General features: G+C 57.0%; 9 protein-coding genes across 9 annotated transcripts; all 9 read left to right on the top strand.

The window, feature by feature from the left end:
• Nucleotides 1-1494: 1494 nt before the first annotated feature.
• On the top strand, nucleotides 1495-4038 carry LDBPK_351250 (hypothetical protein, conserved; the record flags this gene model as incomplete). Its single annotated transcript, XM_003864662.1, has 1 exon — nucleotides 1495-4038. One exon carries the CDS (start codon nucleotides 1495-1497, stop codon nucleotides 4036-4038), a length of 2544 nt encoding a protein of 847 aa, XP_003864710.1.
• Nucleotides 4039-4857: 819 nt separating this feature from the next.
• LDBPK_351260 (thioredoxin-like protein) lies at nucleotides 4858-5544 on the top strand (the record flags this gene model as incomplete). Its single annotated transcript, XM_003864663.1, has 1 exon — nucleotides 4858-5544. One exon carries the CDS (start codon nucleotides 4858-4860, stop codon nucleotides 5542-5544), a length of 687 nt encoding a protein of 228 aa, XP_003864711.1.
• A 1216-nt stretch (nucleotides 5545-6760) lies between these two features.
• On the top strand, nucleotides 6761-7846 carry LDBPK_351270 (hypothetical protein, conserved; the record flags this gene model as incomplete). Its single annotated transcript, XM_003864664.1, has 1 exon — nucleotides 6761-7846. The coding sequence occupies one exon, from the start codon at nucleotides 6761-6763 to the stop codon at nucleotides 7844-7846; it is 1086 nt and encodes a 361-aa protein (XP_003864712.1).
• A 1167-nt stretch (nucleotides 7847-9013) lies between these two features.
• Nucleotides 9014-10090, top strand: LDBPK_351280 (hypothetical protein, conserved; the record flags this gene model as incomplete). Its single annotated transcript, XM_003864665.1, has 1 exon — nucleotides 9014-10090. The coding sequence occupies one exon, from the start codon at nucleotides 9014-9016 to the stop codon at nucleotides 10088-10090; it is 1077 nt and encodes a 358-aa protein (XP_003864713.1).
• Nucleotides 10091-10740: 650 nt separating this feature from the next.
• Nucleotides 10741-11697, top strand: LDBPK_351290 (hypothetical protein, conserved; the record flags this gene model as incomplete). Its single annotated transcript, XM_003864666.1, has 1 exon — nucleotides 10741-11697. One exon carries the CDS (start codon nucleotides 10741-10743, stop codon nucleotides 11695-11697), a length of 957 nt encoding a protein of 318 aa, XP_003864714.1.
• Nucleotides 11698-12567: 870 nt separating this feature from the next.
• Nucleotides 12568-13317, top strand: LDBPK_351300 (hypothetical protein, conserved; the record flags this gene model as incomplete). Its single annotated transcript, XM_003864667.1, has 1 exon — nucleotides 12568-13317. One exon carries the CDS (start codon nucleotides 12568-12570, stop codon nucleotides 13315-13317), a length of 750 nt encoding a protein of 249 aa, XP_003864715.1.
• A 1987-nt stretch (nucleotides 13318-15304) lies between these two features.
• On the top strand, nucleotides 15305-15751 carry LDBPK_351310 (ubiquitin-conjugating enzyme e2, putative; the record flags this gene model as incomplete). Its single annotated transcript, XM_003864668.1, has 1 exon — nucleotides 15305-15751. One exon carries the CDS (start codon nucleotides 15305-15307, stop codon nucleotides 15749-15751), a length of 447 nt encoding a protein of 148 aa, XP_003864716.1.
• Nucleotides 15752-18198: 2447 nt separating this feature from the next.
• LDBPK_351320 (histone H4) lies at nucleotides 18199-18501 on the top strand (the record flags this gene model as incomplete). The annotated part of the gene is made up of 1 exon (XM_003864669.1): nucleotides 18199-18501. One exon carries the CDS (start codon nucleotides 18199-18201, stop codon nucleotides 18499-18501), a length of 303 nt encoding a protein of 100 aa, XP_003864717.1.
• A 1132-nt stretch (nucleotides 18502-19633) lies between these two features.
• Nucleotides 19634-24700, top strand: LDBPK_351330 (hypothetical protein, conserved; the record flags this gene model as incomplete). Its single annotated transcript, XM_003864670.1, has 1 exon — nucleotides 19634-24700. One exon carries the CDS (start codon nucleotides 19634-19636, stop codon nucleotides 24698-24700), a length of 5067 nt encoding a protein of 1688 aa, XP_003864718.1.
• Nucleotides 24701-25537: the final 837 nt, after the last annotated feature.

Below are 25537 nucleotides of genomic sequence, written 5' to 3' on the forward strand. Positions count from 1 at the left end.
GGGCAGCGCGTACCGCGACTCCGCGGGTGACGGGTTACAGGAAGAAGAGGAGGAAGAGCTAGGACTTCCATCATCTCGAACATCCGCCGCGGAGGAGTGCAGCCGCAGCGGGAGTGCCGTCGACGGCGGCAAGAACGTACTCTCTAGAACTCCGGATGACAGTGCAATGCGAAGTTTTCGCGCGGCAGACGCCGACGATGAGTTTGCACTAGACATTCCGTTCGTGACGTCAAAAGGCAGCGCATCAGCCACTGGGCTTGGAGCATTCGCACATACAAGCTTCACCATCTCATCAAATGTCGACATCGGACGGCATCAGCGAAGGACGGCTGCGTCAACTGCCGCAGCCCAATCTTCAGTGTCTGGCAAGGAGCAGGGGGAAAGACAGTTGTCGATTGCTGGCAACTGGGAGAAAGCAGAAAATGTGTCACTGAACAAGTACCAGGGGTCCGACATACTGGATGATTCTGACTCCCCACAGGATGAGGTAGAGTTCCAAGCTTGGAAAGCGCGAGACGCGTTTCGGCGGCAACAGCTGCTACTATGAAACTCATGTGCCTGCAAGTACACTGTTTCGTTGTACAGGTCGTCGGTGGCTAACAGTGAGCCTGCTGGGATGTAAGGGTGTGGATGTGGAAAGGTAGATGACGCGTACGATGGATATGACCCTAGGCTTTCGATTTGTGGTGTGCGACACTCCGCGAGCGGCGACCTGATGCAGCGCACTGGTGGCTCTCTGGAATGGCCCTCGTTGCCCTGAACTCGACATAGCGGCCGATGCCGATGAGCTCTGTTTGCTGTTCCACACAAGGGGGAAGAGGAAAGCCGCAACTTTTCTTTTTCGTCCATGCCTGCGGCTTGATTGCTACTCTCGTCTTGGCCTACAAAGCAGAGAACACAGGCGCGCGTGGCAACCTCTGATGTCAACGCTGCCGATGAGGCAGCTGTGATGGGCTCCCCGATCCCTCTTATTCTTCCCCTAGCTGTTCTTTTGTTTCGCCCTTGGGGCGGTTGCCGCCCCACAAATTAAAATAGCCCGTGCTGTTTTTCTGCTCAAGCTTTGTCTCACCGCCTCTACATCTATCACGACGAAGAGGAAGCATCTGCCACGGACCATTTGGGGCACTTCTTTCTGCTCTTTTTTTCCTTGCGAAGGGCGAAAACAGAATGCGATGTGACGCCTCCTGTGCACACTGAAAAGCTAGAGACTTGAGGTATTCACCTCCACAGCTTCATGCTCTCTTTTCCTATTAGCCTACTCAGCACACTATTCCAGCGAGACAGCCAAAGATCAGAGACGTAGAAACGTTTTTTTTTCCATAGACGCACCGATTCCCTCGGCTAGGGTGCAGGCAAATAGCAGAACAACCTAACGCACTGGTGGCAGCAAGAAGACGGTTATAAAATCGAATATCCATACAACTACCTGCACATAAATGTAGACGCACACATACACGCACACACACACACACACAAAGCGCTTTCGGTGAAAAGATGTCTTCTCGATGGCCTTCATCTCTCCTCAACGCCACCAACAAGCGGCTCACGGAACGCATTGAGCAGCTGACGCTTGACCTCGACACCAAACGCAACTCTGTCGCGGAGCAGCGCGAGGTTGTAGCGCTTCTCAAAAAACATCAGCATGAAGCTCAGCAGCAAGTCAAGACCACTGCAGAGGCGCTAGAGCGCGAGCGGGCTGCCGTTGAAAACGATGAGGGCAAACTCAAACAGCTCCAACTAGAAGCTGAGGCGGATGCGCGACGAGCGCGCCAGTCAAAAGAGGCGGAAACACAGCTCTCTCAAGCCGTCTCCGCTTTGGAGTCGACTTTGGATCAGCGCTGCCGTGCTTTGAGTGGGCAACGAGAGATCGCCGTGGAGATTGAGGAGGAGGCAAGGAAACTGGTATCGGCGCATCTCAGCCGCCAGCGCGTGGGGGATGAGTTGGCTGATGCACAGCGCGAGCTTTCATCGACCGTGTGGGCCACGCTCGGTCGCCTCAACGATCAAGTTCGTGTCGCCACGCGGCGCTTGGAGGAGGTGCGAGGCGAGCGCCTTCATGCACTGCAGGAGGTCGACGCCATGCATCTCGCTTTGCGGCATGCTGTTAAGGATCAGGCGGAGAGCTTGCGAGCACTGGAGCTAGTTTACGTGCAGACTTCCCATCTAGATGCGCAGGTGCTGGCAAATGCCAAATCCATGGAGGTTCTGGTAGCGGCTGCCCGCGAGAGGAAGAAGCTCCGCGGTGAGCTGCAAGCCACGCTGGAGCGGCTCCGCGGGGATAACCAGCGCCAAGCACTCGCCCACGATCTTAAACGCGAGCGGTACGACAAGCAAGTCCATGCGCTCCAAAAGGCCGTCGCCGCCTTGAGAGAGGACGAAGAGCACTCAGTGATCTCAAGACGCTGCGAGCAGGCCGAGGTGCAGCAGCTTTGTCAACAACGTCGAGAGCTCGAGCACGTCATCCTCTTGTGCGAGGAGAAGAGGCAGCTGCTGGCACAGAAGCAGGCGCGTCGTGCTGCGCTGGAGGGCGCTCGTGCGCTGATGCAGCGTCAGGAGTCGACCGGGCAGCCGTCACCAGAGGCGCTGCGTGACATGTTCCTGGCCTTTGAGCAGCAGGAATCGCTACTGGAAGACCGTGTGGAGCGCACCTGTGCGAAGCTCACCGGGGCAATTCAGACTTTCATGGACGAGGGTCGAAGGGGCGAGCACTTCAACGCTGCGGTAGCTGATAAGATGAAGGCCAAATTGTCCCTTGCCTCGGACCAGGAAGCCTCAGAAGGTCACGTACAACTTCTTAGAGAGAGAGGAAGCAAGCTTGAGGAGGCACTGGCGGAGCGGCAGGCATTGCTCTCCTCGATGCAGGCATTGACGTTGGAGCAGCGCGCTCAGCGTCAGGCCTCCTGGCTGCGCGAAATCGAGCAACTACGCGGCACCCTTCTGCGCGTGCAGCGAGATCATCAGCAGCTGCTACATGACACCGCGACGCTTCGCAGTAGCTGGCATCACACGCGCAAAACATTGGAGGAGAAGGGCATGTCACAGGGAAAGGTGCTGAGCGACTTGCGTCTGCTTGAGGCAGAAGTGTCCCGGCTGGACCAAGAGATGACAGTCACTCTGGAGGAACACAATAGCCGGTTGCTCCAGCACGAACAGGCAGGAGTGACACTGCAATCATTGATGAGGGCGGCCGACGCGCAGGTTGATGCGCTCAAGGAGGCGGCAGGCGCCGAGGCGTACATTCGAGCTGAGGTGCAGATTGTGGAGGAGCGGATTCAGGCCGATATGCAAGGCGCCCTTGTTGAGCTGCACCTCAACGAGAACGAAGTGCACGAGCTGAGCGAGGATTTGCAACGGCATCGGAGGCAGCTGAATCTTCTTCGCCTCCGCTACGAGGAGGCGGTGACGTCGATGGCTCGCGCAGCGCAGAAGCCGCTGAATGAGAAGGAAGGAGGGGGCATCTCACTACCTCTGCTCAACAGCGAGAGCGACACTTGCACTCCAGAGGCGGTGCACGCCCATCTATTGCTGCGTCGCTCCTATGAGCGAGAGCAGCTCATGCAACGCGGCAACTACCTCGATCTTCGCTTGGTAGCGCTGGATAAGGAAACAGGCACCCTGCGGCACATGCTGGATGGGTTGCGCTCCTCTCGTCGCGTCACATCGGAACATGTCAACGCTCTGGGCGAGCTCTCCTCGGCAGCGAAAGAGGCTGGAGCTTCCTCGATCAAAAACTGCAGCTCACAACTGGGACCTTCGGCTCCTTCGTGTCCCACTGCGCTTGTTAAAAAGCAGCTGCTGAGTAGTGCTGAAGCGAGCGAACACTACTGGAGGGCGGAGCTGCAGCTACTAGATGAGACTTTAGCTGCTATGAGTCAACAGCGTGATGACTCGCGGGTGCGGCTGCACGAGATGCGCGCGACGCTGAAGGAATTGCAGGACACTGAGAGGCAGAAGCGCATGCAAGTGCAGAAGCTCCGTGAGAGTGTTCAGCGTTCTCGTAAGCTGGCTAACGTTGTGAGCGTGAAGTGCAGCAGGTAACTGATCCGTTTCTGTGCACATGAGTACATCGCGTTCCTCTGCTGCTTTTCTTGCGCTGTCGCCTCTGGGTAAGGAGCGCTGCACACTCTTAGTGCAGGACAGCACTCTCAAGTGACTCTTTCGTTGTTTTTCCTTTTTCCATTTTCTCCCTCCGTGCCTCTCTCTTGCTCGGCGCGCTGTCGCGTGGCTCTCCTCGCTTTGGCATTTCGGGAGGTCCCGCGCAGTGGCTCCGAAAAAGCAGAGGAAGCGAGTTCTGCGTTTCATGTGCGCGCCTTGAGCAAATCTCTGCGCTGCCGGTTCCGCTTGTGCACGGCCACTAGCGGAAATGAGACGCCGAGGGATGGGGGGATACTTAAAGACCACTGTGCACACACTTAATACACGGCAGGCCAAAGAGAAAGCATGACTCTTTGGGAGGATGCAAGATCACAGAGACCTAAAATGGAGGACGCACGTCTTATATCGGCTCTTGCAAGACGGCTTTTCACTTCGCTTAGAAGCGCTTGATGAGTACCCTCACACTTACACAAACGCCTTGCCTCTGTCTTCCGTTGCATTCCGGGTTTTGCCAAAGCCGCCTGCTTTCTTTTTTGCTTCTTTCATCACGGCTCACACGGAGCTCGTGCTGCAAATAAGCAAGCAAAAAGCTCCGTACAGCTCACACAATCGATATTTATCCCTCTAGCATAGGTGGGCTGCTTTCTCTGCGACTCGCATATACACAGTATCCCATCCACATAAGTCTCGACTCGAAGCAGTGACCGATATCCCTGCCTTCTTTCGTCCTTCACAGCACTTATCTACGGCCACATAGCAGGGATGCTCAAGGTCAGCTCGAAAGAGCACTACGCTGAGATCAAGAAGAAGGCCGAAGGCTCGTTGGGGCTTGTCGTACACTTTAGCGCCACCTGGTGTGAGCCCTGCACTGCCGTCAATGAACACCTTATCAAGCAAGCTGCCGAGTACGGCGACAACGTTGTCTTTGCTGAGGTAGATTGCGGCGAATTGGGCGACGTGTGCGAGGCGGAGGGGGTGGAGTCGGTTCCATTCGTCGCGTACTTCCGCACCCCGCTTGTCGGCGATGACCGTCGCGTCGAGCGCGTGGCGGATGTAGCTGGCGCAAAGTTCGACCAGATCGACATGAACACTCACTCCCTGTTTGGCGAGAAGGGTGGCAACGGGGTTCAGCAGAAGGACTTTGCCACAGTGGACGATTACCTGCACTACCTCACGAAGCGGCCTGGGGTGGTAATGTTCATCACCGGCACGCCATCCCGTCCGCGCTGCGGCTTTACTGGTCGGCTGTGTGAGCTGGTGCATCAGCTTGGCGTCCCCTTCATCTACTACGACGTCATGACGAGCGACGCGGTGTGCGAGCGCCTCAAGATATACGCCAACTGGCCGACGTATCCGCAGGTATACGTAGACGGTGAACTGATCGGTGGGTGGGACATCTGCCGTGAGCTGAACGACGAGGGCGAACTGAAGTCGACTTTAAAGCGCTGAGTACTCTACGAACCCTACTGATACGAAAGCACAAACACGTGGGAGCGCCTCTGGCGTGGTGTGTAGAGACTTACCATGAGCAGAGCGCGGCGGCTGTTGAGTCGCCGCTAGGCCCAAGTCGATCTCTGTGAAGCCATCCCCCTCTGCATCCATCTCACTCAGTAGCTTGTCTTTTGCGGGTTCCTGTCTGCCGTTTTTCTTCCCTTTTGCCCGTGTTTTGTTATTCCTGATAATGCGTGCCACTTCAACGTCGTATTAGGCTCCAGTACACCCGGTCTGTGTTGAGAGGCAAAGCAGCCACTCCTATCCCCTGCCAATGCCGAGCCACCTCCGACGCTGATGGGGTCAAGCACCTACGACGTGGCGAAGTCAGTGCGATGCATTGCTACTGATGCCGGCAGTCAGATCCTGGATGGCACTGCGTCGGAGCGACCTGCGGCAGCGAACACGCTTGTACGAATCCACACCATGAGCAGGGTGTCGACGCGACTCGAACGCATCTCACCCGGCCCACACACAGCCTACTGGTGGGGAGCCTGAGTGCCACCGCGAGGGAGATGCAGCACGTGGCGGCCGGCATACTGTGAGCGGCTGCGAGGCGACCTGCGCAGCGGGTGGGTAACGCTCGAGCCAGGGGCCGTGCTCAGGTGGCTGAGTCGGCATTGCTGTACCACGTGTCTACAGCTGCGCTGCACCACGCGATGGGGCCAGTGACAGTCCGTATCGCGCACGGCTCGACTCATGTTGAATGACAGAATGGACTCTTTGAAAGAAAAACACAACTGTGATCCCTTCCTTGTCTGCCATGTTTCATGCTGCCTTCGCGCGAACGTATGCTTTCAGTCGGCGAGGACGACTCTATCTCATACCCACATACATACACAGTCACTCGCACACTCCGCGGCGCACGTTGAGGAAGCAACCGCCAAAGACGAAAAGCACTAGCAGGGCAGATTCACTAGACCCGTGTCTCGTGCTGTTGCCCTTGCTTCTAGCTTCTTGTCTTCGGTGGAGACTTGCGTTTCGCTTTGACATCGATGAACAAGACGCGAGAGGGCTCTCCATTTACAGTTTTCTTGCTGGACAGCGTTGTTGATCTGACCTCCGCCCACCTGCCTTCCCTTCTTTTTTGGTAAGCGTCGCTTCGGAAGTGTCCTTTTTGGCGCTACTCCTCTTTTTCTTCCGTTTTGTAGTTTTGTTTGTTCTCTAGAGTCAGATGATGGCAATAGCGCGCGGCATGCCGGCAACCACCGCTGTGCAAGCAAACGTGATGTCTAGGGTGGGCCGCACAGTTCTCGGCTGGCTGGAAAAGTTGAAGGACTCCATCGCTGACACACCGCTTTACTTCTGGGTTTACATAGGGGCACTAGTGTGGATCACTCGGCAGCTCACAAATCGCACCAGCAAGGCAACTCGCCGCATTACCGTCGCTGGGAGGCAGGTGCACCTGAACGAGGCCGAAGCCCAAATGGCCTCCAACGTGGTGGACATTGACAAGATCGACGTTGACTTTAGCGACGTGGGCGGGCTGGACGACGTGAAGGATGCCCTGACAGAGCACATCAAGTGGCCTTTTCAGCACCAAGAGCTCTTTAGCGGCAAGACGGTACGATCCCATCCGAAGGGCGTGCTGCTGTACGGCCCTCCTGGCACTGGCAAAACTCTCCTGGCTCGCGCGCTCGCCAAGGAGCTGGGTTGCTCTTTCATTAACGTCAACACGGAATCTATCTTCTCCAAGTGGGTCGGCGACACGGAGCGCAACGCGGCTGCCGTCTTCACCTTGGCAGCCAAGATATCTCCGTGCGTCATCTTCGTGGACGAGATCGACTCACTACTCAGTAGCCGTAGTGCCATGGATGCAACGCCGCACATGCACGCCAAGACGATCTTCATGACGCACTGGGACGGCCTCGAGAAGGACAGCGACGCCCGCATAATTGTCGTCGGCGCCACGAACCGCCGCTTCACCATCGACGACGCCATTCGCCGTCGTCTTCCGCTGCAGCTGGAGGTGCCGCCACCCGATGCGAAGGCACGGGAGAAGATTCTCAGCATCCTCCTCGCTCATGACCTGGAGTACAACCCGAAAAAGGAAGGTCTCATTCGATATGTAGCGCTCAAGACGGCGGAATACACCGGCTCTGACCTGTCGGAGTTGTGCAAAGCCGCGGCCCTCATGCCGCTACGTGAGATGGAGTCAATGAAGGTCGGTGGTGCTTCCTCTGCCGCGCCAGAGAAGGTCCCGCCGCTAACACAGCAGCACTTTGACAAGGCCATGGAGCGGGTAAAGGCCTCCAAGTGACGCAGCTTTAGGATCCTCAGTGGACGCAACCGAAAAACAAAGGGCAAAAGATGCTGGTGAGCGAGAGGGGCCCTATTTCTTGCGAATCAAAACACACACGGCAACTCTCTCCGTGTTACCCTCAAGAGAACGACCCTCGTCAAGCAGTGCTGGACCTTGCATCAACAGCGACAAGACACGACGTTGGGGACGCGGTCGGTGCCCTTCTTTTAAGTGTCGCACACCGTTCTTTCCGCCGTTTCTCGCGTGTTTTGTTCTCTCTTTTTTCTGGCCTCGGGTGTGAGCTGTGCGTTTTTTCCCTTCACGGTTCACTTAATTATTGTTTGTGCTTCTTTTCCTTGTCTGTGGTGTCGTGGTGTGGCGTCTCTGTCTGCGTCCTCGACGAGCTTGGGAGGAGCGGGTGCTCCTTAAAGGGAGAAAGGGGGATCAGTCAAAGAATGTGCAGCGAGGGAGCTTTGACAAGGCCTTGTATCTATCCCAACGTGTACGTTCCGTTTTGTTGTTGTTGTCTTGTCTCTCCGTAGCTCACTCACAGTGCGCGTTCGCCTGTGGTTGCGTGGGTGGTTGAAGTGCGTCTCTTTCTGTGTCACTGTGATACAACTGTGTGGTGCCCCACACAAACAAGAGAAAGGACAGTGTGCACTCCTTCGTACCCCTCCTCAGCTGCATATCACAAGAGAAAACAAGGTGGGGAGGGTGGCGGATACCGTGAACTAATTTTCTTGATGTGGCAAGGAGGGACTGGATGTGCTCTAGGTTCACGTTGGACTCTCATAAAGCTGAGGTTTCCATCTCCTTTCTATCTTGCTTTTGCCATGTTCATCTTTTCCAATCCGTATCTCACCGCCCTTTCTTTGCGTGCGCGTGTATTTTTGGTTCTGTCAGTGATGAGACACGCAGCAGTAGGCAGCGCTGAAAAAGAAGCGCTACCGCTCTTTGTCTTCTGTGCAGCAGGTTTGCAGTAACACATTCTCTGGAGTTCGCCGCGTCTTCCTTCGCAGAGAAATCGGATATTCGCTAGTGTTGAGGCCGTTGTAAGCTCTCCTCATCTGCTCATCTTCGCTTCACGGAAAGCTACAGTCGTTGTCTTTCAGAGGCATACATCCTTTTTTTTTCCTACTGACTCTTAGGCTCTTTGCTGCTCACATCCGTCGGGGCAAGCATCTTATGCAGGAGCTTGCGCAGCAGTTTGAGCAACAAGGCATTCGGTGCTCAGCAGACGCTCCGCAGCGGCTTTGGTGCTCGTTTTGCACCGCCTACCGGGAGGACTTGGCTAAATCTAATGACCGTCATAGTGAGCTGAAGGGCCGGGTTGGTGTGAAAGCGGAAGAGGGGGAGACCGAGACTCTCGATGAAGCAGCAAGTGCCGACTCCGATTTTGGTTCCTCACCTTCGACCCCAGGCCAGACTCGGGCCCGCCACACGAGCACTCCTTCGCCTTCGCTTTGCACATTAGAGGCCACTAAGGAGGCCGTTTTGGCCCACTGCGCAACACGTATCCACCTCTACCTCTACGAGTACCATGTGCAAAACGGATTGCAGCACTGGTGCGGGGTTGAGTTGCATGGCTACCGTATGCTTCTCAGCCACCACTGTATCTACCCTTCCCGCATGTTCGGCGACGGTCGCCTGCTGATGGATACCTCCATCTCCGGTGGGATGCTGCTCGGAGTGGACGTCTGTGGTGGAGTGAAGCTGTGGCCGCAGCATCAGTACACTGCCGTGGAGCTGATTCTTCCATCGGCGCTCAGCGGGGTTCGCGAAGTGCTGGTCCCCCCGGTGTCTATGTCGGGTGCGGAGGAGGAGAGCCAACGAGTGAGTGAGGCAGAGAGCGGCAAGCAACGTGCGTCGTCCCCGCCTCTGCCGAGAAACCTGCCAGGGAGCCGCGTCGTTCGCATCATCCACGAGGCTTCGGAGATCCCAGCGGAGGTGGCGAGCTCCTACAACAGCGCCTTGAATGGGTCGCGGAGGAAGGGCAGTAAAGCTATGCGGTCTCTCGATCGAGGCCCTGCTGGCAGGTCTGGTGGCCGTGTGAGCTCAAGCATTGTACCGCGGTACTTTGATGAGTTCCACAGGCTGCGTAGCCAGCGAGTCATGGAGGGGTCTCTCGAAACGGTACTGGAGGCTACCAACGCATCCATCATTGGCGAGGCTCGCCTGCGCAGGCAGCGCCGTCGCTACGCAGTGAAGCACAACAAGACTATTTTCACCAAGGGGAAGACTGCGTCCGGCGATGAGCAGTAATTGTCGGTTTCTACGCCTGCGTGTGTCTGTCTACGCGTGTGCGCTGGTCTACGCTTGGCGCACATCATGTCGCGAGCTTGCAGAAGATGGTGTGCGGCGCGCCAGCTGAATACACTTCTGCTCCGAAAAAAGCGATAAGGAAAATAAGCGTGTGCTCGTGGCTTGGCCGCGCTTGCAGCAGCAAGCGGAACAAGCGAGAGAGAGGGCCTTGAAAAGGGTACTGTCGCGCTGGAGAAGCTGCCTGGCATCGCAGTGGGTTGTACTGGAAAGTGAGTACGTGCATCGTAGAGGGGGGAGGGGGCTATTCTCTTTCCTCTCTTTCTAACCACTCTGTGTGTCCGTGCCGCTGTCTCTGGACTGCGCCTTCTTCTCACGGCTTTTCCATGTCTCTCACTGCCTCCTTTATCCATCACCGTGGTGCTCGTTCTTCTCGACACCCACGCGTTCATGGCATACTCGGCTTGATTGCATGTGTTTGTGCGACACTATTAAACACGGAGCTGGAAAGAGGAAGGGTGGTGACGGAGGTGTGGTCGATTTGTTCCATCCTTTCTGTCTCTCGCACTCTGGTCTCTCCGTTTCGCGGCTTCTTCCCCTTCCTCTCCTGGCCGTGCTCTCCCGTTCCTTGACATTTGTGGGCAGGAATAAGCATGTCTATCGTGTCGAGATTCATAGGAGGGGCCAAGCACCTCCTGAAAGGTGGCAGCATGAAGTACTTGGCAGCAGGCGAGCCATACTGTCCGTTCGGGGAGGCGTTTGGCTTGACGATCCTGCCGGAGTACATTCTTGAAGACGATGCCTCGAACCTGCGCAAGGGGTACGTCGACGTTTACACGCGTGCCTCTGATCGCATCATCCTCAACGACGGCCGTTTTCAGCTGCCTCCGCTTCCTCCCGCCTCCTTCATGCCGCTGCTCGAGCGTCTTGAACAGGACAACGTGGTGCCGAAGAACTGGCTTAATAATCAGACCGCCAACCTGTACGAGCCAGGTGACTTCATTCGCGCCCACATCGACAACCTCTTCGTGTACGACGACATCTTCGCCATTTGCTCCCTCGGCAGCAACTGCCTTTTGCGCTTTGTGCACGTGCAGAACGGGGAGGAGCTGGATGTGATGGTGCCGGACAGGTCCGTGTACATCATGTCAGGACCTGCACGGTACGTGTACTTTCACATGGTGCTTCCTGTCGAGGCGCAGCGCTTTTCGCTTGTGTTTCGGCGCTCCATCATGGAATCGGATGGCGGCTTTAGGCCAGTGAAAACTCCTTTTAAAGAAATCATGCCATATCGAGCGACCCAAATCCTCAACGCGCTGTACAGCAAGCAGGTCGGCGGTGTGCGAGTGTCCGTGGACGACGACTTCTTAGAGAGCGCCAACATTGGTGCCTTCGACACGTCGCGGTGGGTGAAGCGGCTGCATCCACTTCGGGACTGGTCGTTGCTGCGGCAGTTGGATGAGGACGAGGCGCGCGTGGAGGAGCTGCGCGAGAAGCGCTTCATCGACGTCGACTTTAGCTGGCGCTACAGGGAGCTGCGATCCTACTACAAGGCGATGGAGGAGTCGCTGGTGTCTCCGCATGTGGCTCACGTGACGCCGCAAGCGTAGGCGTCCTGCAGCTCTTTCCCATGCCGTGCTAGAGATAGCAAAGGAGAGAGTGGCTTTTGTTTTCCGCCTACTTTCCTTTTTCAAGACTTGGTGAGCTGACACTGCTGGTTGTCGCAATGAGTGTTACGGCGGTGCGTGTCTGTGTATGGTGCTCGATATGGGACGCTTATGAAGAGAGAGTACGCGTGTCGCCTGACTCCATGTGAGAGCTCGAGGCATTCGCGTTGATTTTTTCTCGCTGCCGCCGTTGCTTTCCCCTTGCTGCCTTTACACATCACGAAAGGGGAAGCAACAACGTGTACACACACACACACAAACACCTGTTCGGGATGAGTAAGAGAGAGCCTCGAGCGAGGAGCGCTGCCGCTCTTACCTTTCAAGATGAAAGACAGAGTACAAGACGCGGTATTTTTGCAAGAGGTAACTTCCCCTGCAAGTGCCTTGTGTTGACTTTTTCCGGCGTATTCGAAACAGGAAAAGAGAAACGCGCTGCTATGCTGCTTGTGCGCCTCTACCAACACTCTTTCTGTTATTCCCATGCGGCCTCTCTCTCTTGTTCTTTCTTTGCATTGGCTCTACGGTGCATCGATCGCCGCATGTCGCAACTTCATGTGCGTTTCATTGTCTTCTCTTTTGTGCTTCTTGTACGCACTGGCAAAGCTGAGGAAAGTGGGAAGCGCAGACAAGAAGCGCTTCTTTGGTACACACACACACATAGGGCGCGCGGGCTATTCAAAGACTGCATCTGCGTAACACTTCGAAACGGCAAGACGTAGCGCTGAGAGATGATGGCTGCCCACTGCAGCGCAGTACCCATATACAATCGAAGACTGACGCGTCTTTATACACTGACTGGTAGCACCCGCAACAATGACCGTGTCTCCATCTGCTGCGGCTACTGCTGCACCGACCATCTTTATTCGCTGTGCCACACTGCACAGCCGTGGCGAGCTTCTGAACGGCTTCTTCTTCGCGCACCGCGCCACACTCGGCATTCAGGACTGGTACGAGACTGCACGTACGCCTGTCAGCGGCGGCACAGGAAATGAGGAAGAAAAGCTCAGCAGTGCCGAGGATAGTGCCGCTGCCGGTGACACCCCTCACACTGCCTTGTCGCCGCGGCTACCGCCCCACTTTCCAGTAGAGGTACTGTATGTGCGCAACTCTCGCAAACCGTACTTTCTTGTTGAATGGCGCTACCCCACATCGGAGGAGGAGGGCAAGCGAAAGGACCCGAGTGACGGCAGCAGCGGCGTCAAGGAGGGGGTGACCGAGGTACACGAGGCGCGAGCCGGCTCTTCTCAGAACCGCGTCACCGAGGAGTTTCTGCGGCAGCTTGCAGAGCGCACCCTTGCCTTGGGGAAGCAGGAGCTGTCCGATGATGGCGCGACGTGGAAGGGGCAGCCAGTGTTCATCAGCGCTGCATTACCTGGGATGACTGTGGTGGCTGAACGGCGAAAGCTGGAGCTGCGTGATGCACAACTAAAGATTCAGCGAGCCACAGAGAAGCGAGAGCGGGCGGAGGATGACTCTGCAGCACAGACTGCGAAAACGAAGCAGAGAGACTCTGGCGTCGTCGCCTCTGCTTTCATTCCTCGCTGCGTGCGGCGACGAACGTGAGGTGTACGTGCCGGTTTCTTCTGTTCTGTTTATTTTTTGTTGTTGCTCCTATGTGGGGCTGGAAGGAATCCTGGGATGGAATGATGAAAGGACATGACCATATGCGCTTATGCCGTGTGGCCGAGCACTCCTTTCCATCTTGTGTGCTAGCGCATCTGACGACATATGTGTCACATGCCGCGCTTCGGCAGCAGAGGCACTGGTGTGTGGGACCAACACCCCCTAAACAGTACTTTCTTCGTACGTGTGTCATACGCGCATGGCCTCCGTCGAACTGAGTGCTTGTGAGGCGAAGTAGCAACAGCCTGATGGCCAGTCGCTCTGCCGCAGAGAAATCGACAAGAGCGTTACCTATAAGCGTTTGCCCACTCTCCGTCTCCCACCATAGCCCCACACTTCTTCTCATTCCCTTTCGATTTTCATGTCTTTCCATGCGCACCACTTTGTCGGTTTTGTCTTACCCTTTCGCCCCCTTCTCCTTCTCACCCACCACCGCCTTCCTTCTCCTCCTCTTTGATGGGGGATACACACACACACACACGCAAACACACACGCCTATATAAGAATCATCACAGTGTCCTCAAACCGCGACCTTTGAACAAGGCGATCTTCGAGAGCATCGCTCCTAAGCTGGACTGCTGAACGAGGTTTGCCGAGAGGGGCGTTGGTTTCTCAACAGAATGCATGCTCGCTGCTGCGTCTCCCACCTCCTTGTATGTGTGCGTGTTCATGAGGCAAGGTGATGAGGGCATGATCTGCTCTCTTTTCTTTCTGCGGGCTCTTCACGTACGCGATCGCCTCTTCTGCTGACAAGCTGTTCTTTCTTTCAAAGAGTCCATTCTGTCATTCAACAATGAGTCGAGCCGTGCGCGATACGGACTGTCACTGGCCCCATCGCGTGGTGCAGCGCAGCTGTAGACACGTGGTACAGCAGTGCCGACTCAGCCACCTGAGCACGGCCCCTGGCTCGAACGTTACCCACCCGCTGTGCAGGTCGCCTCGCAGCCGCTCACAGTATGCCGGCCGCCACGTGCTGCATCTCCCTCGCGGTGGCACTCAGGCTCCCCACCAGTAGGCTGTGTGTGGGCCGGGTGAGATGCGTTCGAGTCGCGTCGACACCCTGCTCATGGTGTGGATTCGTACAAGCGTGTTCGCTGCCGCAGGTCGCTCCGACGCAGTGCCATCCAGGATCTGACTGCCGGCATCAGTAGCAATGCATCGCACTGACTTCGCCACGTCGTAGGTGCTTGACCCCATCAGCGTCGGAGGTGGCTCGGCATTGGCAGGGGATAGGAGTGGCTGCTTTGCCTCTCAACACAGAGCGGGTGTACTGGACCCTCAGATGCCACACTGAGGTGTCCCCCTTCATGAGGAGCTGATGAAAAACACAAAAAAGATGAAGGTGGGGGAGGGGAAAGGCAGAGGAGGCGCGTCGGAGAGGGTGACATGGACTGAAGTCGCCGTATGCTCCAGTGCTTTCCTAGAGCCCCCCACTTCCCAAACTTTTCCTTCCTCGTCTCTCCCAGATTCTCCAAACCTCGCCCGCCCTTCTTCATGTTTCCCTCTCCCTTCTCCTCTTTCGTGCTCATTTTTTTTTTCTCCTTGCGCGCGTTTCTCACTCATCAATCACCACCACGCGCCACTCTTGCTCTTACGTCTCCACCCCGTCGTCCGACACCACCCTACTCGCTTTGTTTGCCAGAATTGGATACCGCTTTCACCGCTCTCTTATACGCCTTGCATTACCCGAGAACACAACATAAAAGAAGCAAACAAAGCGCAGACAACCTGTATACAGACGCGCCTCTGCCCTATATTTCTCCACCGCCGGTCACCTCTCTCTTTATTGCTGATTTTCGGTTTTTGTTTTCTTTTGTGTCTTCTCTGTTTGCTGGCGCTGTTTCTCTAGTGTAGGGCACACTCCCGTCCCTACTTGTTCTTTCGCTCTCATCCCTCTCGAAAGGAAAGCAAAACAAAGAAAACAAAGATGGCACTTCGCCGCATCCAGAAGGAGCTGAAGGACCTCGAAAAGGATCCGCCAGCGAACACGAGCGGCGGACCGGTCAGCGAGAGTGACCTCTTTAATTGGAAGGCCACCATCATTGGCCCGGAGGACTCACCATACGCAGGTGGTCTCTTCTTTCTCAACATCCACTTCCCTTCTGACTACCCGTTCAAGCCGCCGAAGCTACAGTTCACAACCAAGATCTACCACCCGAACATAAACAACAACGGCGGCATCTGCCTTGATATTCTCAAGGACCAGTGGTCACCGGCGCTGACGATCTCGAAGGTTTTGCTGTCCGTGTGCTCTCTGCTGACGGACCCCAACCCCGACGATCCGCTGGTACCGGATATCGCGCGCCAGTACAAGACTGATAGGAACGCCTTCAACAAGACAGCCGCCGAGTGGACTCGTCAGTATGCCATGTAGGATGCCCAAAAGGAAAAGAAAAGTGAATCCGGGGGCGATGGGAAATGAAGCGAAGGAGAGAACCGAAGAGCAGCGGGAAGCTTGAAGGAAACTGAAGATACGCGGGAGACCGCGGAGGCCTGCTGCTAATAACCCGTCTTCTCTCCCCGTCGGCCGGATGAGTTGTCCAGTCACGTGCATCGCGTCTGGGTCCGTTCCACCTCTCATTTCTTTCGTTTTCTCTTCCTCCGCTGCAGTTGTCATGCTCTCAGTACCTTTCGCCTCTCTTTTTCCTCGTGCCACCGTAGCCTTCTCTTCCCTTCTTCCTGGACTCAGCGAATGCCTCAGGGCAGCACTTGAATTCTGCACCGTGGCGAGCGAGAGGCGCGGAGGGCGGCGAAGTTGGAAGAGTCTGTAGAAGAAAGAAACAAGAGAAAGAGACAGCGAGGGAGAACGTTGTGTGCGTGTGTGCGTGTGTGCGTGAGGAGGAGGACCGAAAGGAGAACAAAGGGGAGGTGAGCTCAGAAGACCGAAAACGGTGAGGGAGCGGCTCAATCTGTGAGTGTGCACCCGTGTAGGGCCTGTGTTTCAAGTCCTTGCTGGAACCCCTCCTCTCTTCCCCATTTCCCGCTTCTGTCTCTTCGAGCACTTTTTTCCGTGCTGTTCGTTTCGCGTTTGTCTCGTCCTTGCTCCCATCTGCCTCACGCTCTCTCTTTCATTCTTCGGATTCTTTTTCGGCGACATCGTGCTTTAGTGGGACTCACTTTCATGCGCCGCAAATATATCGTCTCATGAAGCCGGTCTTTCGCTTTTTTGTTTTCGCTGTCTCTTCCTATTATTTGTCTTCTGTGCTTTGCTCTTGTTCCCTTTCCCTTTTTGTGTTTGAGTGCCCTCGCGTCGCCGTCTTATCGCCTCTCCTGCCCATCCTGCCTACCCTTTGCTTTGCGTTTGTGTGTCACCGTGCTGACCTGACTGCCCACGACTACTTATCCACGGATACACACCTACGCACAAAAGAGAAGTGGGCCACGATCGAAGCATGCTCTATGGCGCATGCTTCAGTATGCACGAGGCCGAGAAGCAGAGGCGTGAAGCAGATGAGGAGGGGGAGATGGACGCGAGAACCGGCAAACGAAGGGGAGGGGGGCTACAAAGAAGGGGTGAAAACGAAAAGAGAATTCCATTTTCGCTGTTTATTATTTTCTACTCGTCGTTTCCACTTGTGTTTTGCTCTCCTTCTTCGTGTAGGTTCACCCTTTCCCCTTCTCTTGCCCTCATATTCTCTACTCGTCAAGTGTTGATGAGCTTACGGAGAAAGTGTTCGTTGGCTTTTTTGTGTGAATGCCATGCATGTGCGTGTGCCGATGCCTGTGATGTGCCGCGAGTGGTTTGTGCGAGTCTGCGTGTTTGAGTTTGCTGACGTGCGATTATGTATGTATATGTACCTGGGTGCGTGCTGAGTGCCCACGCCGTTCTCGCGCGCACACACAAAAAAGGGGAAGACGCAACAGTGAAAACAAAGAGGAGCCACAATATATATATATATGACGCAGACAGCAGCGTGATCAGGGAACCAAACATTCAAGAAGACCACAAAAAAAAATTGAGTTACAAAGCAAGGCGGGGGGGGGCGCAGAATAAAAGGAGAAAAAAAAAGAAAATGAAACCCTTAAGCAAGCCTCCTCTCTCATTCCTCACACTCCCCAGCCCGAATATTAGAGAAAATAGTTTCGAATGAAGGTGAGAACGGAAGAAAGAAAAGCTGTCGAGCATGCCAGCGCCCAAGAGGCAGAAAAAAATACAAAAAGTACACAGCACAGGAAGAGAAAGAGGCTAACTAACGCATGTAATGAGTTTCTTTTTTTTAGGATTTGTCTTGCAGAGGCATTTGGGAAGCGGTGGCGTTGGCAGCGAAACAACAATATCAGTGACGATGACGGCGACGCGCACTTTTTCATTTTTGGTGTTCTTCGTGATCATGATGCGCAATCGCTTCTCAGAAAACAAAACGAGGAAAGGAGACGATTTATCTACGGATGCTTGGTGATAGCAAGGTGCTGGAACCAAGCTCTGTGATTGTGCGCAGCTGTGGGAGGTGTTAGCTCTCATTGGGCATCCTTTTCTCTTTCCATGCACGTGCTCTTAGAGAAAAGCGAGCCATTCAAGAGAGAGGACGGGCCATCGTATCGATCGGCAGCTTCAACCGTCATCCTGATCAAATGAATCGAGACTGAGCCACGGGCGTTGCGACATCAACGAAATACTCCTCGACATCTTGCACATGATGTAACTCCTCTATTACGCTTCTGATGATAATTATTGTTGGCTTTGGCACATCCATACCTCTCTCTTGCTGCTTCTGAGTCGAAGGCCTTCCAATCTCGCTCTCTTTCTCTCGATCAGCTTTTCAAGCTTTTCCACCACTCTCATTGCTCTCTCGCTGCTCCTCTTCTCTCAACATATCAACGATGGCCAAGGGCAAGCGCTCCGCTGATGCCAAGGGCAGCCAGAAGCGCCAGAAGAAGGTGCTGCGCGACAACATCCGAGGCATCACTCGCGGCTGCGTCCGCCGCATGGCGCGCCGCGGTGGCGTGAAGCGCATCTCGAGCGAGATCTACGAAGAGGTGCGCCGCGTGCTGAAGGCCTACGTGGAGGACATTGTGCGCTGCAGCACGGCCTACACCGAGTACGCGCGCAAGAAGACCGTGACGGCGTGCGATGTTGTGAACGCGCTGCGCAAGAAAGGCCACATCCTCTACGGCTATGCGTAAACAACGCCAGGCCAGCGCTTTTTTTTTCGCTGTCTTCTCTGGGGGCGTTCTTTTTTTTTTTCGCGCATGGCGCACTGCCCCTTCGCTCTTTTCTTTCTCCTGCTTCTCCCTTCTTCCGTACGCATCCTTTCCCTAGTAGCTCAATGCAAACGGAGCGACACGTAAACGGGAGGGGGAGGGAGGACACATGCATAAGGCAATGCAGGGGGGGGGTCCGGGTGAATCGGGAGAGGGGAGGAGGGGTAACGTGTTCGGCGCGGGCGTATTCTGGACGTGGACTTCTGAATGCACACACTACTACTCACTAGATGCTCTTATCTTTTCTCTCCTGCCTATTTTTTTGTCTTTCCTTCGCTTTGCTTCCGTCTCTTACTTTAAGTCGTCCGTTTTCAGACTTGCTCGATGTCCCCTACGGTCGCCTTCTCTCCTTCTGCGCACTGACGAGCGTTTTCGCCACACCGCCGCCGAGATTCGGAGAAATGCAAGCGAAAGGAAGCATACAATCAAGCGCACCTACGTGCGGGTATTTGTCGTGGCCTGGTGTGCGTTTTTTCTCATTGAGGACGCGGGAAGAAGAGAAGCAAGGGGATAGCACCATTGGAGAGGTTAAACGCGCCGTGCACGCTGGTTTTTGATCGCCTGGGAGCAGGAGGAACGCGCTTGGGTGTCGTCGTCGACGATGCTCTTTCACGTCGCGTGTGGGGCTTGCGTGTACGCGCAGAAACCGACACTCTCGTTTCTCCGCGTGATGGCTGCTTTATGCACCGCCGCCACCCCGCCGAAAGAGGGGCACAGCCGCCTGACAGCTTGGCCACCATCTGCTCTCTTGTTCCTCTGTCTTCTGTGCAGTGGCTGAGCCATCAACGTCCTTACCACACTTGCTTAATTTCCGAGCTCTGCCACTCCTTCATTGCTTCTTTGTCCTCGTCATCTCTGCCGCTCCCCTTCGGAGCCTCTGCTTCTCAGGTTGCGTTTTCGTGAGCAGAAGGGTAGGCGCTCTTTAGAACTGCTGCTCAAATTGTGATACCCCAAGCTCTAACACGAATACAGGTGAAGATGAGGGCGACGGTGCATGGCCCCACGTACCCCCATTACCACACAACCACACTCACTCGCACGCGCAACTACAAGCATGGCCACCACCACTGCCACCGATGTAAATGCTCTGCACTATGCGCCTCCGCCGCCGCCGCCGCCATCACAGGAGATTCCAGCATCGGCTCTCGCTCTCGATCGAAAGGTTGTTCAGGCGTTGTTCGTGTCGCTGCGCATGTCTATCCCACAAGATGTTCAGCGACGCCTCCTTTGCAACGCCGCGGAGGAGCTCGAGTTTCTCATTGCGCGGCAGCCGCGGGTAAGCGCCTTCCACCATCGCCGGCGCGAGTCGCTGCGGCACCCCGCTCTCGCCATGGCAGCAAAGAAGTACTACCGTGAATGCCGGCGCCGGCGGCTCGAGCTGGAATTACAGCAGATGGCGGCTGTGGAAGGCCGGCCACTCTCGCAACCAACCAGCTCGCCAGCTGCACAGGTTCGCAGCGGGGTGAGTGCCGCGCAGCGTGAGTCGGTATTGGTGGACCTCCTTTTTTCAGAGTACGCCCAGCAGTCTGCCATCTACTCCAAGGACCAGGACCGCCAGGGCGACCACTACGGCACAAGTACTGGCAAGGGAGCAGCCGGCTTCGGCGGGTTCGCTGCATCGCACACCAGTACGTCGCTCAACACCTGCGCAGCCTCTACTCCTCGGCTGCTGGGCAGAATCAGCAGGGAGGTGGACATCGAGGCAAGTTTGCAACCACCGACCACACCACGTGGTGGCCATGCCGTGGAACTCAGCAGCACGATGACGAGCGGCAAGAGCGGTATCCTACTGCATCGCTCACCGACCCTGAGGCACCCAAAAAGCAGCAACGAGGATAGCGTCTCGGCCTTGTCTGAGGCCCTCAACACTGGGTCGCTCTCCCGCTTTGGCTTGAGCGTCACGGCAGCCGAGAACGCCGAAAGCGGCGGCAACGCGCGTGCGCGGGGGATCGGCATGGGTGTCTCTACCACCGCCGCAGCGGATGGGGCCCGTTTCTTTGCGCGGCGGATGGGCTGCAACGACAACGCCGCCGGCCGTCGCGGCGGTGGCAGCGGTGGCGGCACCGGGGACAAATTTGCCTCCGGCTGGACAGGGGAGATGCGCGTGCTGCTGCAGCGCCGCACGGAGGAAGAGCGGGAGGCTGGAACGGGCAACGACCCGTATCTTTTCATCTCCGCGCGGCCTGTCGAGCACCTTCTCTGCTGCTACGGCGGTGTCTCACGAGAGCCAGCCGCCATGGCGCTTGGCGCGGCATCGATGATGCTGCAGTGCGACAGCACCAACACGGCCGACGCGGACCCGTTTCGCAACGCGATAGTAGAGGAGGACATGCGGTGGGATCAGTTGGCGGGGTGCCATCGTCAGCTGTTGCGAGCGGCGTACGGGCCATGCCGAGCCGCGGCTGCAGCTGTGGCTGGCGACCACCTTGTGAACGACGTCATTCGCCGCTTCTGGGACCGGCTGACGGTCTCCATGGCGGCTCAGCACGCCCACAAGGCGCAGGAGGCGCGCAAGTCACGCGCAGCGGCGGATGCCGATATTGCAGCCGCGGCCTCTGCGCTGCGCGGGCGGCGCGACGGAGAGGCGGACGAGGACGACTTGAACGAAATATCCGACAGCGATGACAAGGGCGGAGGGGTTGCTGTCGGCAGAGGCGCCGGCACCGGTGATGATGACGTTGGCCGCAGAAAGACCGCTTCTATCTCCATGAGTCGTGCAAAACGAAACGCGTCGAAGTCATCTCGCACCCGTAAAACTGTGTCGAAGTTGTCGAGGAAAACGAAGAGAAAGGGCGGCGGCGCCGTCTCGTCCGGCGTGGGGGGCGGGTCTGAGCAGCATTCCAGTGTGGCATATTACATGACCCCTCTCCAGTACGTCTACCTCCATACTCGCATAGCACATGTGCTCTTGCCAGAATGCGACGCGGTCGAAGTGGAGCTGTTGCCATACATTCAGGAGGACTTACTCGTGGATGCCGCGTACGACGAGGGAGACGCGGCGCAGCCGTTTTATTTTGGCGAGGCACCACGCCTCGTCGGAGACTTTGGGCGACAGAATCGCCGCTCTACCGCTGCTGTCGGCGCAGGGCCGATGTTGCGGACTTCGCTTGCGGAAAGCAAACTGCAAGGGGGCGGCTACGAAGACGCGGGGGATGATCGAATGTCCGCCGCCGGCGGCGAAATGCAGCGAGATGCCTTGCACTTGCAGCGCCGGTTTCTGTCAGTGCGTCGCAACGGCTACGCTCTCAGCAGATCGACAGGTGGTGGCGCGAGCGACGGCGGCGGCATGCGCGAGATTGGTCTGGGAGACGACGGGATGAGTATCGGACCCACGTCGTCGATGGCGGTAACGATCGACGATGGCACGGTAATGCGGCGCGCCGACGGCTGTGATCGGGGCATGGGCAGGTCCTACGCCATGGCCTCTTTGTCTCTGGTTCCGATGAGTTTCACGGTAGCGCAGCTACCCTCGCTCACGTATCCGCAGTTCTGGTGCTCCATGATGGAACTGGCGGACAACTGGACGTGCTGCGCTGGAAACCCAGTGGAGACGGCGATTTTCATGTGGGAGCTCTATGGTGAGGTGTTTGGGCACAACTGGGACGAGGAGGACAAGCTGCTTGCCAATGCGGTAGAGAGTAAGGCGGCCAAGTCCGTCATGAGCGCAGCTGAGAAAGCAGAGCTGGCGAAGGAGGAGGCGGATACAATGGAGTCTTTTCAGGCCCTCCTGGCCGAGGTAAGCGGGCAGTTGTCTCAGCCGCCGTCGCGGCGCAGATCTCTCAACAGTATCACAAGCATGACCGAAGCCATCCACGCCGCGGCAGACAGGTACCGCTCACGTCGACCGCAGTCCAAAACCAAGCGTGGCACGCGCACCTGCTCGCAATCGACGCAGTCAATCGACCCAGACGACGATGAGTCGCTCCTGCTGACGTCCTACTTAGACTTGTCGCTCTCTGAGTTGAAACGTCTCGCCGAGGCGAAGGCCGAGGGGAATGATAGGTGGATCTACAGCGAGCGTGTTGGCGCGGATGGGGTGACGCGCCGCTACCGCCGTCGAGTGTGCGACGGCGAGAGCCACTCGAGCTCGCGCAGCATCTCAGGGCCGGGGTCGCACAATGACTCGTACATCGTCGAGGAAGAGCTGGACAAAGACGGAGCCGTGGTGGGTCGGCGCAAACTGCGCTGGCACGTAGCGCTCTCGTCGGACTGCTCGCTTTACACGGCAGACGAGAGAGCGCCGGGGTTCCTTCGCCGCAAGTACTACGAGGATCGAGCGAAGAAATTGCGGCGTTTGGAGTCGTGGCGCCGCGTGAGCGCTGGGCACAGTGACAGCGACTCCCGGTCATCCAGCATGACCTCGTGGAGCTCCATCGACGACTGCGACAGCGACGATCGCCACAACGGGCGCCGTCGCCGTCGCCGCGCTCGCCACACGGGCTTGCGACGTGATCACCCACGCTACTCGAGGAAAGGTGATCAGTATTGGCACAAGAAGTTTGGGCTGAAGCTCGACTGGAGGTTCCCTTATGAAGACGATGTGGCCGACCGTGGTGATGGTGGGCGACGCGCGCAGGGATCGAGTAAGTCTGGACTCACCCAGGAGGAGCGGGAGCATCTGCTGGCTCGCAAGGAGTGGCTGTGCTCCGTGCTGGAGGCACAGGGGATTCACCTGCCACCACACATGCTAGAGGATCCGGCTGAGCAGATGTTGCTGTACGACTTTCTGCGGCTCGCGGAGGAGAGAGAGAGAGCCGTCGATCAGAGCAACTACCGCGGCGGCAGCGACGACGACTACCACCTTGAGGATGGCGAGGCCGGCGATGCAGGCAATCTGTCGCGTCTCGCAGCACTGATGGCGAAGTTGCAGGGGTTCACCCTGGACGACCTCGCGAACTCTAGCCTCATGCGCCGTCTCCTGGGGGAGAGCGAGGCGGAGGGGGCGGGGAACCGCCATCTCACACCACAGCAGGTACAGGACATCTTGACCGCTCTTACCAAGGGGCAAAGAGCAGGCGGTGCACGCGCAGACTCGGGCCGAGCGGAGCAGGAAAGCGTGCGAGAGCGCCGACTGCGTCTACTGCGCATGCTCGAGGATAACAGGGGTCTCCAGCAGCAGCGCCGCGAAGACTCCGCGGCGCCTGGCCCCACAGAGAGCCCGCTCACAAAGGAAACTTTCGGTCTTACCGAGGTACCGCCACCGCCTCCTCGTCCGCCGTCCTCCAAGGGACCACCGAAGTCTGCCTCGCCCACAAACCTTCCCAAGTACATTGCCTCACCACATCCGCCTAGCGTGCAGTCGCCACCGTCCTTTGCCAAGAGCAGCTCACACATCGGCTTCTCTTGCGAGTCGCTGGATCTGCCCGAGCGCCAAAAGGCCCCCTCGAGAGAGTCCAGCGCAGCGAGTAGTGCGCGGCTGTTCGCCAATTCCATTGCGTGGAAGATTTCGCCGACGACGCTGGCGGAGAGGAAAGAGCTGGAGCGACTCTTCAGAGAGCTAGAGGCATACTGGGCGGACCGTGCTTCGCAGGGAGGCCGCTTTCGTGTCGATATCATCGACTACACTCCTGAGCAGCTTGAGGAGTTCTTCACCCACCTGCACCTCGGCCCCCGCCAGCGCGCCCTGCTGCGAGGGCGAGCCCCGCTGGCGGCGGCAACATCGCTGGTGGGTGGAGCAATGCACCAGGACGGCTCATGCTCGGCATTCAAGGGCGCCGTCGCGGCGCCTGCGCAACGGCAGCACGGCCATACCGGTTGTGGTCAGCCAGCCCACTCTCTGGTTCCGTCGCCGACGCCCCTCGCACCAGCGCCGGTCAAGCTCTTCACGCTCACCACAGAGGACTCCCTCGACGGGGCCTTGCGCCACAGCTATCAGAGCTACATGGAGGACAAGCTTTTCTCCGAGGCTCTGCACGGAAATGTCAAGCTCGATACAGCAAGGTCCGCCCGCGTATCGACGGCAGCGCAGTCTCTGCGACCACCGCCACTTCCTCGCTTGAAGCTGCGTGACTCACGATGGAGGGCGTCGGGTGAGCGAGTAGGCGGCGTGCCGACTACCTCTGCAGCACCACGTCCACCGCCGAAGTCGTCGCCACCTTCCTCATCCTTGCCAAGGCTGTAGGGTACCGCCGTTGCAACGGCGCTGATGTGTATGAGTGCGTGTGCTTGCACGTGGCCGGCACTGCGAGTGGCTTACTCTCTCGCGGTCGCTTTCTCTTCTCGTCTGCCTTGGTCCCTCTGCTTTTCGCTTTTCTTCTGCTGGTGGCGCTTTCATTTTTTTTTGTTTGCGTTTTCCTCATGTAAACCATCACGTGCCACGCAGGCGCTGCGGCCATTCTTTTCATCCTGTCTCGGACTGCTCTTCTCTGTCATTGCTTGGGTTGACGGACATGCGTGGAGCAACAGAGAATGCACATTCCCTGCGGCCTAGTCTCACGCAGGCACACATACACGCAAACACGCTCCCGCATGTGTGCATTATGTATCATCACTACGTGTCTGGGCTGCGTTCTCAGATCACAATGACGGCGCCGGCAACTGCGCTGCACCTTTTTCTTTTGTTTTCTTTGATGCACGAGGGCGCTGCTGGAGCCCTTTCTCGTTTCTCTCGTCCCTCGTGTGTGTTTCGTTTCGGATACAGATAACTTCATCTTACGCTTTCGGAACGGATGGGTTTGGAACGCATTGGCTTCGTGCATGTGCATATTGACGTGGAGCGGAGCGCTGACCACTTGCATCTCCACTGCTCCACTCCCTTCCTCGTCTCGTGCACCGACACGCTGGCTTATAAAACAAGCTCACCACCAACTCCTCACTCTTCTTGTAGTGCCTTCTCTCTTCCTTGTCTGCTCCCCTCCTTCCTTCCTCTCTCCAACGATTCGCTTCCCCTCTCCCCCCACACGATGAAGCACCAACACGCGCGGGCACATAACCGCGTTCTTTCTCGCTCGCATATTCT

Source organism: Leishmania donovani, chromosome 35 (assembly GCF_000227135.1).
Source record: "Leishmania donovani BPK282A1 complete genome, chromosome 35".
In the NCBI taxonomy this organism is placed as follows: domain Eukaryota; phylum Euglenozoa; class Kinetoplastea; order Trypanosomatida; family Trypanosomatidae; genus Leishmania; species Leishmania donovani.